Source organism: Ixodes scapularis, unplaced genomic scaffold (assembly GCF_016920785.2).
Source record: "Ixodes scapularis isolate PalLabHiFi unplaced genomic scaffold, ASM1692078v2 PGA_scaffold10__122_contigs__length_95168666, whole genome shotgun sequence".
NCBI lineage: Eukaryota > Metazoa > Arthropoda > Arachnida > Ixodida > Ixodidae > Ixodes > Ixodes scapularis.
Window position 1 is genome coordinate 33,940,655 of NW_024609836.1, and position 18,587 is coordinate 33,959,241.

Sequence of the window (18,587 nt, forward strand, 5' to 3'; positions counted from 1 at the left end):
CTCCACCTTTTCCCGTAATGAAACACATAATGCTTTCGGCTTCAAAAAAAAAAAAAAAACGCCGGAGAAAGCAAGAAAGCGCATGGACTTCAGCGGTTGCGAATTTTACGATGAACCTACTGGTCCTGCAGCACATGCAGGAAGGGCGATTCTGATATGACGTCACATACGGCGATCACGCTTGCACATACGATTGAAGGGTGTGCGGGAGGCCAGGGTGGGGAAAGACAAGCACGTCCTTCGAAGGAAACGGAAGAAGTTTAATGGAATGGACAACTGTAGGGTGTGCGATCTCGTTGAGTTAATTTGGTTTGTGTTAATGTCCTTCAATGGGTTCTAAATATCTATAGTGGAACAGCCTTTTTCCCTTCCCAAAGGAAACGATTAAACTTATAACTTGGTGCTTTACATAAAGCGAAATATCGCAGAAAGCATCGATCCTTTCAGTCAACCTACTTCAATCTGTTCAGATTTGTTTCCTGTATCACCTTTTTGGTTTTTTAGGTAATTTGTTAGACATAGTGAGACTGTAGAGAAAGTCCTACAGCATAACCTCTCAGTCATTTTGTCATCAACAGATATCTAACACAAACACACGATGCATTCTGCGTCAATCGGCAATCGATTTTATGCGAAGTATACGAGTAAATGTAGGTTCCAATCTTTGCGAACGACATACGAGGAGGCGCCAAAGCTGCTTAAATGGATACAGAACAACTCATGATCCCTGTCTTCATCGGAAACTATTGGTCACGTGATTACGTGGCCACATGGTTGGGGTTACGACGAGTCGCCTGGTGAAGTAGTTTGTCAAGTATGGGTCACGTGATGATGTGAACACGTGACGTCGCGTGATTTCATTGGACTATACATGCCTTGCACGTTATATCACGCTAAGGAAGGACGGGGTCCTGCGTCATGCTGGTGGTGGACTTCACGCTGCCCGAATGCGCTTGCCATGGCGTAGGGTGCCGCTAACTGCCCGGACATGCGCTGACATGCCCCATATTTTCATCAAAGCTACCTACTTTTGTTAGATGTGAACTTTGAAACACGAGCCGAGCTTACGATCATGACGCTTAGCCTGTACGTGCGGAATATTTCGGCGTTGGTGCAATAGCGCTACGAGATGATTTTGATATGCCCTGACTAAGTTCTAAAACAAAAAGCTGTCGTGCCGCAAAAAAAAAAAAAAAATGCTTCATTGCGCTGCGCATAATTTGACGACCGGCTCTAGGGGTAGCGTGTATAAAACTTTTTACGATTTGGCGAAGTACTGGTAAACAACGCTAGGTAAACAACGTCATAAACTAAACCCTTATGCAAGGATAAATAAAATAACGAACAAGACCACTCACATTCCCTCAGGGATTATATTATGATGTTTCCTAGCCGGCTCACCTGCAGACTTTCAATCCTTGCAAAGGTTACCGTCTCGCGGACGGCACAAACCGATGCCCCGGCGGCGGCGTCTTGGCGAGCTTGCACAACGGGGCCGCCGCCGACCGACCGCTGTCTGGCCGGGCTCGCGGCGCGACACTCGCCGTATTCGGCTGGAGCCCCGAAGGTACCTTCGAAGCGTGGAAACGGCGCAGTGTAACTAAAGGCAAAGGGCATCTACACCACGATCAAAAGCATATGCAAAGGCGTGCGCTAGCGTAAACAACGGTAGAAAGGTGCCGTTGCTCGTCGCTATGAAATGCGCCCCGCAAACTCGGTAATCCGCGGCTGCATCCCTTTTCTGTTGCTCGTACTTTCTCTGACTTGACGGCTACACTGTCTCGTTGTACATGCCGACAAAACGATCGTTGGGATAAGTTGTAATTACCACAGCTGAGCGCGGCGCAGTTTACCGGTTTTCCAATGCTCTCGCTGCAAAGGGCCGTCGAGTCAACCACCAGCATGGGGCTTACCGGCGTTCGACGTCATCATATGACGTAGGTGCAAGGCATGTATACATTACCAGATCACGTAACTTAAAATGATTATGTCCAAGGTAATCGCAAGCCTGTATATGAGTGTTTTTAAACTTTCAACTCAAAAGTAAATAGTTTGACAGGAGTTTGACTATAATGCGCATGTAAATAAATGAAAAAAAACAACATCTGTCATACCCTGGCGGAAGAGGGATGCACAGATTTCAAAACTTTTATATATCATTAAAAGCTAAAGGGTTCCCTCAACCTTGTGGTTTCATTGAGAAATATTTGCTTAAATTAGCACTCAACTATATTTACCCTGCAAGTGTGACGTCACGCTCGAAACAAACCGTTGCTAGGGGTGTTGCTATGGGCAAATATATGGAAGTGAATTTCGCTCGAAAAGAACCATTTATTGATTTATTTATTTATTGAGAAGTTCCTTCAAGGCACGATGGCATTACAGAGGCGAGCGGGTTAAATCATTGGAATTCAACAAGACTCTATATTAAACAACCTATGAAAGCTATGCAGTATGTACAGGGTGTCACAAAAGAAAATTTACACGGTCTTTTTTACCGCAAAAATAAACTAGGCATCGTCAAACGCTCATTCTCCGCCCAAAGGTAGAGCTAGAGGTCACAACCAGATGCCAAAGTTTCAGCCCGATCCAATAACTTAATCAAAAGTTATAAGTGATTTTCTCGAAATTTCAAAAGGAAAATGGAGTCCATTTTTGCCCGTTTTCGGTTTGTGGTACCATAGAGCCCCATGTGTTCGAAAACTCTCTCGGCCGCCATTTTCTCATTGAAAGTTTCAGAAAATCACTTATAACTTTTGATTAAGTCATGAGTTTTGACGAAAAAAAATTTGTGATGACGTGAGCGCGATTTTAATTTTTGAAAACAGCGTGAAACTAGGCATCACTCAATAATTTACGAAAAATCAGCTTTTTTATGAAACACAAAACAATATTTTTTTCTTAAATTTGCACGGTTGTCGGCTTACAATGTGGTTGAGATTGTGCTGTTTTGTTTAATTTAAATATTTTAAAAAAAATACATAATTTTATTCAAAAATCAACATTTTTGTCATTTTACTAAAAATATATAATTGCTCCCGGGACCTAATATAACTTTTTACTGGTTTCCCTCTAGGTATAAAACCTATAAAAAATATTTTAAACCACTCAATTAAACATCTTGCCGTAAAACAAAAATCCTGAAGTTGCCAAAAAGTGCGTTTTGACGCATAAACAGCCGTTTATTTCACCCTGAGGTGGTCGAAGTAAAAATACAAAATATAGTGGGTTTGGAAGAACGATTGATCGTCTTTTGATTCTGAAAGTTTAATCAGAGTAATTTTTGTTTAAAACGAGAAAACAATTTTTGAAGTTGTTTTCTCGTTTTCGCCTCTTCGCCGCACAGCACGCCACCTGCGACAATAGCCGAAGCGATTAGGTCCAAAGAAACAACAGAGTTTGCTGTCCGCTTCCCCTTGTCCCTCTTTTCTGGCTGTAAGGGAAGAAACGGCGGGTATCGTGTACTAATCGGAGGTGCCGCCAGCGCGTCGCCATAGCAGGCCCGTTGTGCCCATTGTACCCGAGGGCGGCTCCTCACACTCCGAAACGCGATGCCTAATCGACGGGCGGCATCAGCTGACGTGGACTTCTTTATGCCATGCTAAAGGTCCCACGGCGACCTTCGATTCCTAAAATAAAATTACTGGTTCTTCAGCATAATGTTTGTATTGCTTCTCTAAAATATTTTTGACGAGAAACAAATTTCATGGGGCGATGGTGGTTCGAACTCGTAAAAGAGGGGTGAAACTAGGAGTCATTTATTAATTTATGAAAATTAAAATATTTTTATAGAACACTGGACAATTTTTTTCCTAAAAACCACGTGATATTTTGATTGTTGTATAATAAGGATCATGGATATTCGCTTAAAGCAATTTAAAAAAAGTAATATATGAGAATTTTAGCCTTTTTGATAGTTTGGTTACAAACTATCTCGTTGCTGCAGGTGATTAAAAATTCTTTTTGGCAACCCTGTGAATATACTGCACAAAAAAAGCCGTCAATTCTGCCTTGAGATGGTTGCAAGAAAAATGCGAAACATGGTGACTTTTACTGAAGAGTTTATTGCCTTTTGTTCTTGAAAGTTTAAATAAAATAATTATGTTGTAAACACGAAAAAAATAAAAACATTTCGAAGTTGAGCTTTTACGTCGCACCCTGGTGTCGTTTCTTGTGCCTCTTCTCTGCACAGCACGGCACCGTCGAGCCCGGCGAAGCGTGGGACGGTGTAACGGTGTGCCCACGCAGGTAGGGAGCATGACCTTGAGTTGTCGGGTACATCTTGGTGAAAAGGGGCTGTTTTTCACTCTTGTTGTTTTATGTCTTTTCCCATTTCGACCGTTTTACGCGGCGATGTCCTCCTGTGATCTTCAAGTGTCTTGATGTCAGGAGATGCTTAACGCTGCCGGTTCAGAGCATCCATTAGTAAGCTAGCTATTTCCTACATACACAACGCGATCACTCTCTCTTGTTAACGTCAGCAGAGATGTAAACAGCAGCACAAAAGACCCGTGAACGGGCAATTTCGAACGACGAGGCGATGTGGTGTTGACGAATGCGCGCCGTTGAAGGCTCACGCGTCGTTTGTGCTCAAATCGATTTTGAAATGACAAAGTCTAGCACGTAGCGTAGATGGTGACGCAGGCTTAAAGTGATGGTGACTTCTTGTCCCTCTGACGGGGACCGCTGAGCTAAATCTTGGAGTGAGTCGAGCTCGTTTTTCTTCAACCATTTCTTTCGGCACTCAAAGTATTGTTATGCCCCCGATGTTATTTTTGGCCCAGGTAAACAGCTGCTGGGCGGTCATGATTTGGTTCTCGAAGGGACTTCGAAGACTGGCCCTTGCTGTCAGACGTTTCAATGTACCCCTGACTTCGTCACAAGCACTCTTCCCGTGGGACGTTGCGAAAAAATTCCATTCAGCGGAAATGCCGCAATCATTTTCGTGCTGACAAAGGTTTGCAAAGTTTTTTTTTTCTTTTTTTTATTCTTGTACTGAGAGCCTCATCCATCGTTACACCACCGTACAACGCATTAGACAAAAAATGAATTCCTTTCTTTGACAGATTTCCGATCTCAAATGGTCATTCAAAAGCCAACTTCTCGCTTGTCAGCCCTTTCCTAGCTTACTAGCGCAGAAGCGGGTTACTCAAAATGCAAGGAATGAGTCTTGATACCCAGTGTCAATAGTGCGGACACGTGCCTTTGTTTATTCATTATTTCCAATCGGTCATGTAAAGATTCCCGCACTGACAATATGGACCGAAAAGAATGCTAGAAGCGCAATCTTGGCTTGTGGCGATGCTTTAAGCGTCCGAGTTAACATACTGAATCAGCGCGTTTCAGAGCTTTGATAGTCTTCACTGCGCTCCAACTAAGCGCGAACCGGATCATAGTTCCGCTTTTCACCGCAGCATGCGTGACGGCTAGATTTCGCGGCGATATTATCGTGTTTCAGACGTTCACGTCAGCTGATGCCGCCCGTCGATTAGGCATCGCGTTTCGGAGTGCGAGGAGCCGCCCTCGGGTACAAAGGGCACAACGGGCCTGCTATGGCGACGCACTGGTGGCACCTCCGATTAGTACACGATACCCGCCGTTTCTTCCCTTACAGCCAGAAAAGAGGGACGAGGGGAAGCGGGCAGCAAACTCCGTTGTTTCTTTGGACCTAATCGCTTCGGCTATTGTCGCAGGTGGCGTGCTGTGCGGCGAAGAGGCGTTTAAGAAGCGACGCCGGGTAGTGGTGCGAGAGTTCAACTTCAAAAATTGTTTTCTCGTTTTAAACAAAAATTACTCTGATTAAACTTTCAGAATCAAAAGACGATCAATCGTTCTTCCGAACCCACCATATTTTGTATTTTTACTTGGACCACCTCAGGGTGAAATAAACGGCTGTTTATGCGTCAAAACGCACTTTTTGGCAAATTTAGAATTTTTTTTACTGCAAGATGTTTAATTGAGCGGTTCTAAATATTTTTATTGGTTATATACCTAGAGGGCAACCAGTAAAAAGTTATATTAGGTCCCGGGAGCAATTATGTATTTTTTAATAAAATGACAAAAATGTTGATTTTTGAATAAAATTGTTTATTTTTTTAAAAATATTTAAATTAAACAAACAGCACAAACTCAACCACATTGTAAGCCGACAACCGTGCCAATTTAAGAAAAAATATTGTTTTGTGTTTCATAAGAAAGCTGAGTTTTCGTAAATTATTGAGTGATGCCTAGTTTCACGCTGTTTTCAAGAACTAAAATCGCGCTCACGTCATCACAATTTTTTTTTCGTCAAAACTATTTTAGGGTATGGCTACGGGCATTGTGGCCGAAGCCCATGAATTTTTTTTTAGAAATCGGAGGTGGTTGAGGGCAACGTCTGGGACGTTTCACATGGAATGACCCTTTAGCGATATCAAGGAATATGCAGTCAGCTTGGGAACTTTGATTAACAATAAGGTGAAGGTTATTAGTGAAAGTTGGTAGCTGGGTTTCACAGGAAAATGACTTAAAAAAACCGTGTTGGGCCGGATTAAACAAAAATATTTGACTTCAAGAAGTTTGCTAAACGTGAAGAAATTACGTATTCGAGAATTTTGCAATGAATGTTTTTTTTAGAAATACGGGACGATAATTCAGGAGGAGAATATGGATCACCCGTTTAGTGGATCGGCGCCACCTTTTCCACCTTCCGGTCGTTAGGTAAATAAACAATTATGGTACTGATTAAATAGTTTAGGAAGTAATATAAAAAAAAATCTTTGGTAAGTTTTTTGAAAACTTTGAAAAAATATTTTTGAATTATCGATCACATCAACAATTCCACAAGCATCAATGGCAACCGGGTAATAGGTACAAATTGCTATGTTAAATGGAAGTAAAGAGGATTAATTAACGTCTGAAAATGAAGCAACAAAAGCACAGTTCAAAGCAAGGGCACACTCACTAAAAAGTGCAGCATTTCTGAAAGAAATAAACTGTGATATTGACAAACAACAATGACATTGTTCAAAACTCGGGCGTGGAATTTAAATGTTTAAAATGAATAGATATAGGACGCCCAAAATTTTACACTTACAGAACGAAAGTTTTCCGAAAACCGGCTGTTTTTAAATACTTGCTACAGCAATTTTTGCTCCTGAGATGCCTCTAGATGCCTACTGCAAACGACGAAGACATAAAAAATTTCTGAAGTATGCCATCTGCAATAGTTTGAATCGTTCGCATAACGATACTATTTTGGTCGCGTATTTATTGGGAGGATCTAGAAAAACTTGTCAGGTTTATAAAAACAATTTCTATAAGCGTGAGATGCGGGGTACTCTGACTAATATCATAACACGTATGGACACCCGATAAAAATACAGCGAGACAAGCGCCTGTTGAGATGAAAACGGTGTCAGGCTATTGTTTTTTCTTTAGTTTGCAGCGGTCACGAATTAAACTGAAGGAGCAATTATTTTGACTTCAACATGATCTGTTCAAAACCCAAAACTTCCTGTTCGACGCTCCCAAAATAGGTGCGTCATCTGCTTGTAGCCATGAGACAGAGAATACAAATCTTGCAGACTCTCTTTCTTTCTCTCTCTCTCTCTCTGTTTCCATATATATATGTATATTTCGAACATTTCCGTCGATCAAACAAATGTGCACAAAAGCAACCTCAGTACTGTCAAAACTTCTTGAAACGTGTGCTGACCTGCACTTCGATGTGGATACACTTCACGTCGTCGTGGTACGGAATTCGGATTCACAGTGTTTTCACCATTCTTAAATATTGAGAAATTCTCCGCAAGCAGGCGTTCGCCAGCTGACGCTACTCGAGCGGCGCTTAAAGCTGTGCACGGGCACTACTTCAGAAGTCCCATAATAAGTTGACCCCGAAAGTAGAAGTTTTGTCGCTCGTTATGAACCTAATTTAAGAGTCGCGTACTCCCTCCAAAAGAACCACATAACCTACGAAGACATCGTGCCGTCTAGTAGCTAGGCAAAACCGGTTTGTGAGACTTTATTACGGGCGTTTATGATGGCTTTATGGCACTGAGACGATAAAAAAGGTCTTCATGATGAGATATTGAGAAGACAAAATGCTTAGAAAACGTTATTCACCTTTTATAAGACAAATTCTAAACTCAAGTCGAGCCCCCAAACATTTGTCTATAACAACGGCCCTAGAAACGCTTTGTTGTGAGTACAGTGCATGCCATGTTCTGACGTCATCACTAATGGGGTAATTTACCATAAGTATTTACGAAAATTCTAAGTCTCATGTAGAATTTGGGCAACACTGTTTAAAAAGTCTAACTTTGTCGAATTTTGCGAGAAGCTCAAAGGATTGTCAACCAGTCGACGTCATACCTCAGAACGAAAATGTTCGCAAATCTATAATTTCGTTATAGTGAAGTCAACACTGATTACGTGAACACATAAACCAAGTGCCCCTCCGTGCACTCGGGTAACTTTTTTTTTTTTTTTTTTTTTTTTTTTGCAACAAGTGTACATAACAGTTGTAAGGACACTCTAATGTATCCCGATGTCGCAGGGGTAAAGCATAATGCTAGAGAGCGAGACGCCCGGTTTTGAATCCCTGGCAAGAAACAAAGTGCTCTCTGCATAATTTGCCCGTGTTATAATGTTTTCGTAGCAACGTTTTCTAAGCACTGAATTTAGAAACCATACCTGAAACATAACCTGTGTTAAAAGGATTTGATTCGACTTATGCATTTTTTTAGTACCATACAGCATATAATACCGTTATGACTCATATTCCAGACACTACAGTTACTATGTGGTATCTACAAATTGGAAACGTAAGCAAACCAATGTAGATTTAAGTTACATCCCAATTTCAGAAATACTCACCCGCTGCTGAGTATAATGTCGGAAGCCAATCGGTGATGTGCATTAGTTGGGTGGAAACCCGCCTTGAGTTGTTGAGAAGAGGACTCCATATAAAAGCAGTGCCCCTAACACCACCTTCGTACAACGTGAACTTGGTTCCTCTTAGGGGCCAATTGGAGCCTCGATTTGACTTGAATCCCCAGGGTAAAGCTCCGTTGTCCGTACAGAATACGAGAATCGTGTCGGTTAACATGTCCGCTTTTTGCAAGGCGTTCACAACGCTACCGACAGACTGATCCAGTGCGTCCACCATACCTTTGAATCATAAAAAAAAACGTTGAATGTAAAACTTTTCAGCATCAATGTTTTTATCATACGAATATACTGTAATTATTTTTTTATAAAATTAATGCGTAAAGTAAAGTAGAACAATTAACATTACATTTCCAAGCCCACTGCAGAAGAAAACCTGACTGCGCAGTCACCAGAACAACTTGAGCTAGTTTGCTTCCCTCTTATGATTTATGCGCTGTGAAGTCGTAAGACGACTGCGTAGAGTCTACGGCGGAAAAATGTAATTGTATTCCACATGAGCAGAATTGAATAGACCATAAAAATATTTATACTAGCATTTAACATGTGCGTCTAATATATGAAACATTAAGGGTTGCACGCCTGAGACTGTGATGTTTTATACAAACCTGCAAATAAGGTTCTGTTCTCCTCTTGAATGTAAGAAAAATCCCTGATGCCCTTTTTTGGAACTTGGAGAAGCGTGGGCCCACCACTTGTGTGAGGTGCTTGATGGCTTAGGAGCAAGAACAAAGGCTAGAATTGCAGAAAAATGTCAATAAGTAATGTTTTCATTGTAGTGATTTGAAATCTAAACCTGGCATATATGATAGATTTATCATACACTAATGCGCGTTATTATTATTTAAATGTCAACAGAACAATATTTGCAGACACCATAGATGTGGCGTATATCCTCGTGGTACACCAATCGCAATAGGTGTGCCACAAGCCACAACCTCTGTAAATTGAATTTTTTTTTTGTATCTAGTATTTGTAAATTGCGCGTGTTCTCACCGTTGACTTATTATGAACCTGGATTAGTTGTACCGTTTTTCTCGTGTAGTAATGTGTCGAGTATTGTTTTTTTTCTTTGTCGACCCAGTAAATGTTGTCACCATTCCAAAAATCATGTCCCGTATGATTATCCTAGAGGAGACAAAAGCAAAAATGTTACTTCTAATACGTTAAAACGTTTATGCAGTATCCTAATAAAGTGATGACATATTTCGGTTTATTTTTGTGAAACGTCAAAAATAAACATACAAAGGTGAAGTTCTGGGTGTAATAGTCCAGTGCGGGGCTGTAGAATCCAAGAAATGTGTCGAATCCACGGTTCACGGGTACATACTTGCTATCATAGTAGCCGAGATGCCACTGCAACAGGATGTTTAATGTAAGAATTGGTTCATTCCTTAAAAAACGGCATGAAATATCTCAAAAAAGGCGGTGAAACCCAATTTTAAGCTGCAATAGTTTAAAATTTCCAGAATTCTTATATACTGAAGCCTTCACATGGCGCTCATAACCTAATAAGAAAAAAAAACGAAAGTGTCATATGAGGTTCTGTTCCATCAGCCCAATGTCATATTTAAAACAATTTAGATCCACCATAAACAGAGAGCGACATTCTTAAGACAAACCAGAGTTCGTACTTATTTTTTTATTTGAACTCCTAAACGTTGATAACACAACGTCTGTGCTGTGATATGCGCAGGACGCCAATGTGGCTACCGTAAGTTCAACTGGAATACTTTCAAAAACTTCTTAAATTCGAAAGAGTCCGGATGTTTTGTTGCAATTATTAATTTCGCGCGATGAATCCTAAATGACGTTTAAAATAGCTTTTGAAAGAAACTTCAATTTGTAACATATTCATTAGTCGTAAAAAAAGATTACTTGGCCTACCAGGCCTAAAAATACTTTTGGAAGACACATACAGCGGCTTTACGAAGCTATAATTTTGGGATATAACTTACCCGTGTATTTTTCAGCTTATTCCCAAAGCCGGACTTAGTATAGTTAAAGGGGCGGTGCAATAATATTGAATTGGAATGTTTTTCACTTTACACGAGCTTACTGGCACTACTGGAACTCAAAGATACTCGCACGCAAAGCCACTGACCAAGAAACTCTTTTTTGCGCTGTAATTTTCAGGACAAAACTGAGCGTTTTCATTCAATCTCTCCTTCGCAAAACCTGATGACGTAGTTCGGCGGTAGCAGTACCGCCCACTGACGATATTTGAATGCGGCTCATAGATTGGACCCGAGCATTGCGTGAGCACTCGATTTGGGCTCGTGATAATCTATAGTTTGAGAAGCATTCGGGTAGTGTCGCTTGTCCAATCGCTGCAATGACGACAGTAGCCTAACCTAACAATGCCTGGAACTTAGCGCGTGTCCTGTGCGTTACCAACCTCAGCGATCAACCCCAATGATCAACATTGGTGGCATACAATCGGCTCCAGATCACGTGGTCGCTTGTTCTGGCTGTGAGTTGAGGGGATGAATTCTGCTCGTTTTTTCTTAATTTTTTTCTGCGACTTCGATTGCGTGTAGTGAAAAACGAACGGGTATTGCACAGGTCATTAACGTCAGGGATTCGTTCTAAGCGGTATTTGCGCAAAATACAAAAATCTTTGCATCGCCCCTTTAAACCTAATAATATATTTTCAAAATGTAATAATACTATTAAATTTATTTTGCGTTCTCTTAATATCATACGTTCAAATTAAGGGATTCTGCTTTAACCCACCCGCGACAAAAAGAAATAGCTTTCTTAACACATCACATGTCAAAACAGCCAGGGATGAAAGCGCACTTGTTATGGTGACCGAAATCCACGTGTCAGAGCAATACAACGTCTAACAAATCATGACGTAAATTTAAAGATACATTTTGTGTATCTGTAGTGGCACGTATCTCAATGGAAATTTTGTTTTATTCGGAACCAATTTTTAGTTTACGGAGCGTTAAAAACAAGAAACATGTTCATTACATGTTTTATGCCACTGCTATTAACTTGCCAAATTGTAAATCTACAAGCGTAAGAATATTCAACTTATTTACTCATATTTCTTCCATAAACATTAAAAACAAATTGACAGAGGAAAATAACTTTCCTGACGTAGGTCATGGTTTGATCGGCTGGTAAATTTGGCCACTTCAATGCTACTGGTGAAATGGGCTGGCACGTAGCCAGGATTTTGTTTCCGGGGGGGGGGGGGGGGGGGGCGTATATGACGAAATGCTGTATGAGGGGGAGGGGGGAGAGTAGGCCCCAGCAAAATGGAAGATTTCGGGAGGGGGGGTGGGCCCCATGACGCCCCTCCCCCCCCCCCCCCCCCCCCCCAGGCTACGTGCCTGGAACTGGGATCACTAAAGTGCATCACGGTATAAGCAATATAAAGACTTGAAGCTAAACATTTGATAAATATCTGTCTGTTTGGTTAAAAACTTCGAAATCAAAGGAACACCAATCAATCCCTAAAAACTAGTGGCCCAATGTTTCAAAACCGACTTCGTTCTTGTTCAGTGGCAGCTATTATTCTTTGAAGTGCACCAAGTTCTTCTACGCTTGTGGTGATGTTTTTTCTTTCTTCGCCATGTGACATAGAACGTTGATGTATCGGGATTATAGAGCGCCAAGAGACTATTCATGTTGCCTGGTGAAATTTGAAGGTGCCATGAGTCAATAGAAAATATCTGCCAGGGGGTAACTTTCGACATCGAGGATGCACGTGCCGTTGAAGTCTATTCACGAAGTCGATATCTGCAGGAACGAATTTGTGCCATGTTTCTACAAACTGCCCAAAAATTCACAAGCCGAACGTTCCTCTGAGGCCCATATAGATTTCTCAACCTCGCGGCTTCGAGGAATATCCAACTATCTGCATCGCACAATTTCCCCTCTCCCTGGACAAACAAACACCAATGTAAGTAACGCCGGCCACTTTGTGGAACTTGTTTCGCAAAGGGAAGTCAACACTAAAAATACCCGCGTGCCTTACCACGTGGTCTCTCGTTTCACAAGCGTTCCTGTTCATCTGGCAATTTACACGGCCAGAACTGCCCTTCAAAAAGACAAGAACCTAAACGAGAGGAAAAAACTAAGTGCGGACCCTTAAAAATGGCATTACTCGACTTATATAAAAAATATAGGTATATAAAAAAATTTGGCATATTTGCCATATAACGCTTCCGTTTATATGAGGCATATCTGGCCAAATATGCCCAATTGTTTGATATATACATGTCTGGGTCTGCCAAATAAAGGTATATCTGTCTCCCATATAAGGCGAGATATGTCCTAATCAAATAAGGCAACCTTTATATATATATTTATTTTCTACAAAAATCTACCAAAAGTGACTTCTCATCTGTATAAGAGAAATACCAATCGGACATTGAGCAATGAGCATGTAACAACTTTTATTAATTGTTACATGAGCTGCGCTTTACGCCATTCTTGATTTTGCTTAACTTGGTTCCCAGGGATAGCAGGATTATCGACATTCGCATAACGAATATCGATGATACGTCAATCTCGACGAAACGTTTGTTCATGAAACGTGTATCCACGAGAGGGTGGCCGTGGAACGTCTTATCACGAGACGCTAAGAGAATAAAAAATTTCAGTATTCTACCTGCAGTTCTGACATGATTTCAGACGGCCAATGGGAGGTGACTGCTGGCAGAATTTCGGAGAAATTATTTTCCCGGCTGCCAGGAGATTGACACGCCCTAATTCTAGAGGTAATCTGGAAGAGTGCCTGTAGGAAAACATTCAATTGTCGCGAAGTAAGTTGCAGCGCACTTACGTTGACGATACTGGGCTTGAAGGTGTAATCCGAGACATATGTCGACACAGGCACGGCAGATCCACTCAAACACAAAACGAGAAGGAAGGTGTCCGTGAAGATTTAACACGATGTAGCACAAGCTGTCATCTGTAGAACCGAACACTAGACGCATCACAAAAAAAATTCTTGGGCTTGTTTGAAGAAATCGCTTGTTGCCGATATACGGGGACGACTTTTCGAACGAGATATCATTTACTGCACGAGCAGAATTAATCCACAGCAGCCACGCAGTGCGCGTCATACGCCAAACTAGGTCCACATCCGCAAGCAGGCATTTCGAGATTGCCGACGGCTAATGCGTCATCCGCCACACCACGTGACTACGCTTCTTCCATTTCCTGCGCACCGAGAGCGGAGTGAAGCGATAAAAAGTCTACGGCTGATTGGTTCGGCAAGTAATACCTTCTGCCACGCTTTCAGCTTAGGGAGAGAGCAAAAATTAGAGAAGAAAAGGCCAAATCGGAAGTGCACACACAAAATTCTCATTTTCTGGGGCATCAATGAGCACAACGAGCCGATTTGTCACTTATACGCAAAGTTGATAGCGCAGTGAATGCTATGTGGGGCCTGCGACTCCAGGCAGGTGCCTGGAGTCGCAGGCCCCACATTCTGCCTTATTACCAGCTTCTAGACTGTAGTCACGTGACCCTAACCGGAGACTCGATTGGCTTAAAACATGCATAGCGTCTACCCTGCTGTCATTACCGAGTGAACAGGACAGCTCTATGAAGTCTAGCTTTTGAACTTCCAATGAAGCTGTCCAGTCCGAAAGTGACCTAAAACCAGTCTTGGGTAGTAACGCGTTACTAGTAACGCGTTACTGTAACTTAGTTACATTTTTGGTAACTTGTAACTGTAACGAGTTACTTTTTAAAAATGTAACTTGTAACTGTAGTTCTATTACATTTTTCTGACGTAACGATGAAAGTAACGACGTTACTTTTGTCGTTACTTTCCAGTGTTTTATGAATAATATATCACTGAACAAGTGCAATTTAGCCATTCCTTGCATTTTTCAAATCGTCTATTCCGACGTTTCGAGTGTCAAGCTGGCCTTGCACAAAGTTGTGTATACGTTCTTTCTCGCGAGTCACGACCCGAATATATATCCACGTGTATATTTTATGAAAAAAATATCTAGTTATTTTAAGCACGCACTTGTTCTTTGTGACTGAACACTTACATCTTAGTTTCTTGAAGCACTATCTATGTTGTCGTTTTTTTTTTTTTTTTTTGTTTTTCTGTGCGAACGCTTTTAATCGGGTGAACCAACCGTGAAACGACAATACACGAGGAGGGAACTTCGTATGTCTCGTATTTTGATTTCCGCCACTGCTCTGGCATGGAAACTTTCAAACACTAACTTCGAGACGCAACTGCAGCTAAGTTACAATATGAAGTAAAAAGCGTACTTTTTAATTTTATGCAATAAAACGTCGTAACTGAAAAGTAACGACGTTACTTTTCAGTTACTTTTCTATAACACAAAAAATGAGAAGGAGACTAGAAAACGCCCCGTTTTCTAGTCTCCTTCTCATTTTTTGTGTTATAGAAAAGTAACTGAAAAGTAACGTCGTTACTTTTTAAAAGTAACTGTAACTGTAACGAGTTACTCTTTTGTTGCGGTAACTGTAACGGTAACTTCGCTACTTTTTTCTGAAAGTAACTGTAACTGTAACGAATTACTTTTTAAAAGTAACTTACCCAAGACTGCCTAAAACGATGTGAGTTTTTAAATACAAAAATAAACGTGGCATTTTTTTGGCGCACGATACCACAAATATATATATATATATATATATATATATATAACAATAAATTTAATATTATGAATAAACTGTTAGGTTTGCGTTTTTAAATTTCAACTTTTTTTACCGAAAGAGTTATACATAAAAGAAACTACAGACAGCACATCTTCCTATTTTCAATACACTATAAATCGCTGACGCTTGCAAACGGAAGGTTGCGATGCTGCTCGAACGGTTTTCGAAAGATGCTGCGTAGGCTACTCCGGGTGCAACGGCTTCGCAGCCGTTCGAAGAGAAAAAGATTCGGGACGACGAAGTACCGCGTTGCATCTTCAGTAAGCTAATGGTTCGTGTTTCCTCGCTGAATTTAGAGGGGGAAATATGAACAAAATTTCTTTCACAAGTAGATCTAGCGGGAATATTGACGTCATGTGACATAAGCACCAATTCAATTTCCCGTTAAATTTAGCGGGGCGGTTACACCGATGGCGACGCCGACCCCGCTTAACGCGGAAACGAGCACCTAAGAGCTGCGATCTAAAATACGTTGTTTGATTAACTCGCTTTCCAATCTTATGCACTTCGTCATGTTGTCACACGTCAAACATGCAGCCGAATTTCGTTTGTCTTTTAATCATCAAAATGCGCAATTGATTAATTAGTCCAAATATCTGGAATAACTTCACTTTAAGGATGTTAACAATAGTTGGCCAATTACATGAGACTCATGTAATATAGATCAATCAACTAGTGTCTTGGCGAGTACATATGACGTTTTTCTTGCACGACCGAAACGGGCCCATATATCATTATCAGGGGATATATTTTACCCATATATGGCAGTATTTGACTTTTATACAACGTTCTATGGCTGTATTTGCACGCATATATGGCGATATGTGGCCATATTTACGCACTTATATGGCCACATATGACAATATTTGCCCACTTATGTGGCGTTATCTGGCCGTATTTGCTCCCATATATAATGGCGTGTGACCATATTTAACTCCTTATATTCTCATATATGGGCATATATAAAATATATTGCCGCGCGCGCAGCTGGCCAAGCAGGCAGCGCGCGCGTGGCCCAACGGTTATCGGGGTCGCTTCCCACGCTGAAAGCCAGGGTTCGATTCCTGGCCGCGGAGGCGCATATTTGTTGACACTGTAATGTAAGGTTCTGGTGAATTCGAGAACCGTCTTGCTGATTCGAGGTTAGAATGTTCCACGCGCCGAACCTTCTACGCCGAACGATCCAGAAACCCACGAGGGTACATAAGGGATTCCGCAAGGCGAGGAGAGTCAGTCTCGCCCCAGCGTTCGACTCTGCTGCCACGCCGACTTCGACGCCCGCGACGCTCTATTATTATCTTTTGTACTCTTTTATTTTTGGCACAAGTTCGCCCCATTAAACGTTTATTTATTCCTGTTTATTTCTTGTTTATTGGTCACCACCCGTGACATTTTGGTGGAGGTGCGGGGTACCCGCATGCCCGTGCAGCGCTCCCCTCCGAGCCCCTCAGTGCAAGTCCGGACCCAGCCTCCCGAGGACCGAGTGAAGACCAGATCGAGACCCGATCCAGTCGCCGCACCCAAGGTCTACCCCCGGAACACGGACTTCTGCCACCCCGGACAAGGCAGCCAACGAGGCCGACGATGGACAACCAGTCGTCGCAGAACCCGTCCGCCACCGCCGTCGTATACCTTCCCGTCGCACCCCGGACTCCGACGCCATTCCACGGGGAGGTCCACGAGGACGTTGAAGATTGGCTGCAACATTACGAACGAGTGGCCCGCCATAACCAGTGGACACCAGAGCAGTGCCTTCAGAACGTCTACTTTGCTCTGGAAGGCACGGCGCGCACCTGGTTCGAGAACCACGAAGCGTCGATCTCGACGTGGGAAGAGTTCCAGGCCGAGCTGCGACGCACATTTGCCAACCAGCAGCGACGACAGCGTGCCGAAGAACTCCTCCAAGCAAGACACCAAGGGCCAAACGAGAGCGTCACAAGCTTTGTCAAAGACGTTCTCCGCCTCATGAACCGCGCCGACCCAAACGCTCCCGAAGAGAAAACGTTGCGGCTCCTAATGCGCGGCGTCAAAGAAAATATCTTCGGGGGCCTCGTGCGGAGCCCGCCTACGACTGTCCAGGGTTTCATTACTGAGGCCACCAACATCGAACGTGCCCTTCACGCACGGGCTTCACACTACCAGAGACTTCCCGGCTTCGCTGCCCTCTCGCCGTCCAGCTGCAGCATCCCGGACATCCGCGACATCATCCGGTACGTCGTCCGGGAAGGACTCAGGAAGCTGCTGCCTGCTGCCAACCAGCCGGCTTCGCTGTCGATAGCCGAAGTGGTGCGCGAAGAAGTTCAGCGCGCAATTCAACCGGAGACTCCTGCCAGCGTGGCCCCAGCCGATGAGCCGACGCTGACCTACGCCGCAGTGGCCCGAGGACCGTCGCCAACTGCTCAACACTACCCGGTGGCGCCACGACGAGACCCATCAACGTAGGCGTACCCCCGACGCAACGACGAAGTACGTAATACGACGCCGAGAACAGCAGGCGCCAAGGAAAACCGACGTGTGGAGGACAGCGGATCGACGACCCATCTGCTATCACTGCGGGGAGGCCGACCATATCTACCGTCGTTGTCCCTACCGGCAAATGGGCCTGCGTGGGTTCCACCCGAACGACCCACGCCCGAGGTACGGCGAACGCCCTCGCGACATCGAGGAGTACCTCCAACGTTCGCCCTCCCCAGTGTCGTCTCTCCGCCGTGAAGCCCGCTCCCCATCGCCACGACGTTCAGCCTCCCCAGCGCCTAGATCCCGCCGAGAGAGCCTGTCTCCCCTGCGTCGTCGGGAAAACTGAGTGCGGCAACGCCTGGAGGTGACGTTGCCGAAAACGACGGAAGCAAACCGCCTCCAAGAACGCCGGAGCGCTCCCACTCTCTCGACGCCCCGCATTGCATCGACGCGCCTGCAACGGTGTCCAACAACCTAAACGTTGTTATCGATGGCCAAAACGCATCGGCACTCGTTGACACCGGGGCAGACTA

At 43.2% G+C, this 18,587-nt stretch overlaps 1 protein-coding gene across 1 annotated transcript in view; it reads right to left on the reverse strand.

Moving 5' to 3' along the window:
* The window catches only part of LOC8033668, a 51,139-nt gene that overhangs the window by 12,220 nt on the left and 20,332 nt on the right, over positions 1-18,587 (reverse strand). The window contains exons 9-12 of the mRNA XM_042288523.1: positions 10,177-10,287; positions 9,928-10,059; positions 9,540-9,666; positions 8,860-9,153 (exon numbers count right to left, since the gene is read on the reverse strand). Coding sequence (XP_042144457.1) covers positions 8,860-9,153; positions 9,540-9,666; positions 9,928-10,059; positions 10,177-10,287 — 664 coding nt within the window. The remainder of the gene's footprint in view (positions 1-8,859; positions 9,154-9,539; positions 9,667-9,927; positions 10,060-10,176; positions 10,288-18,587) is intronic.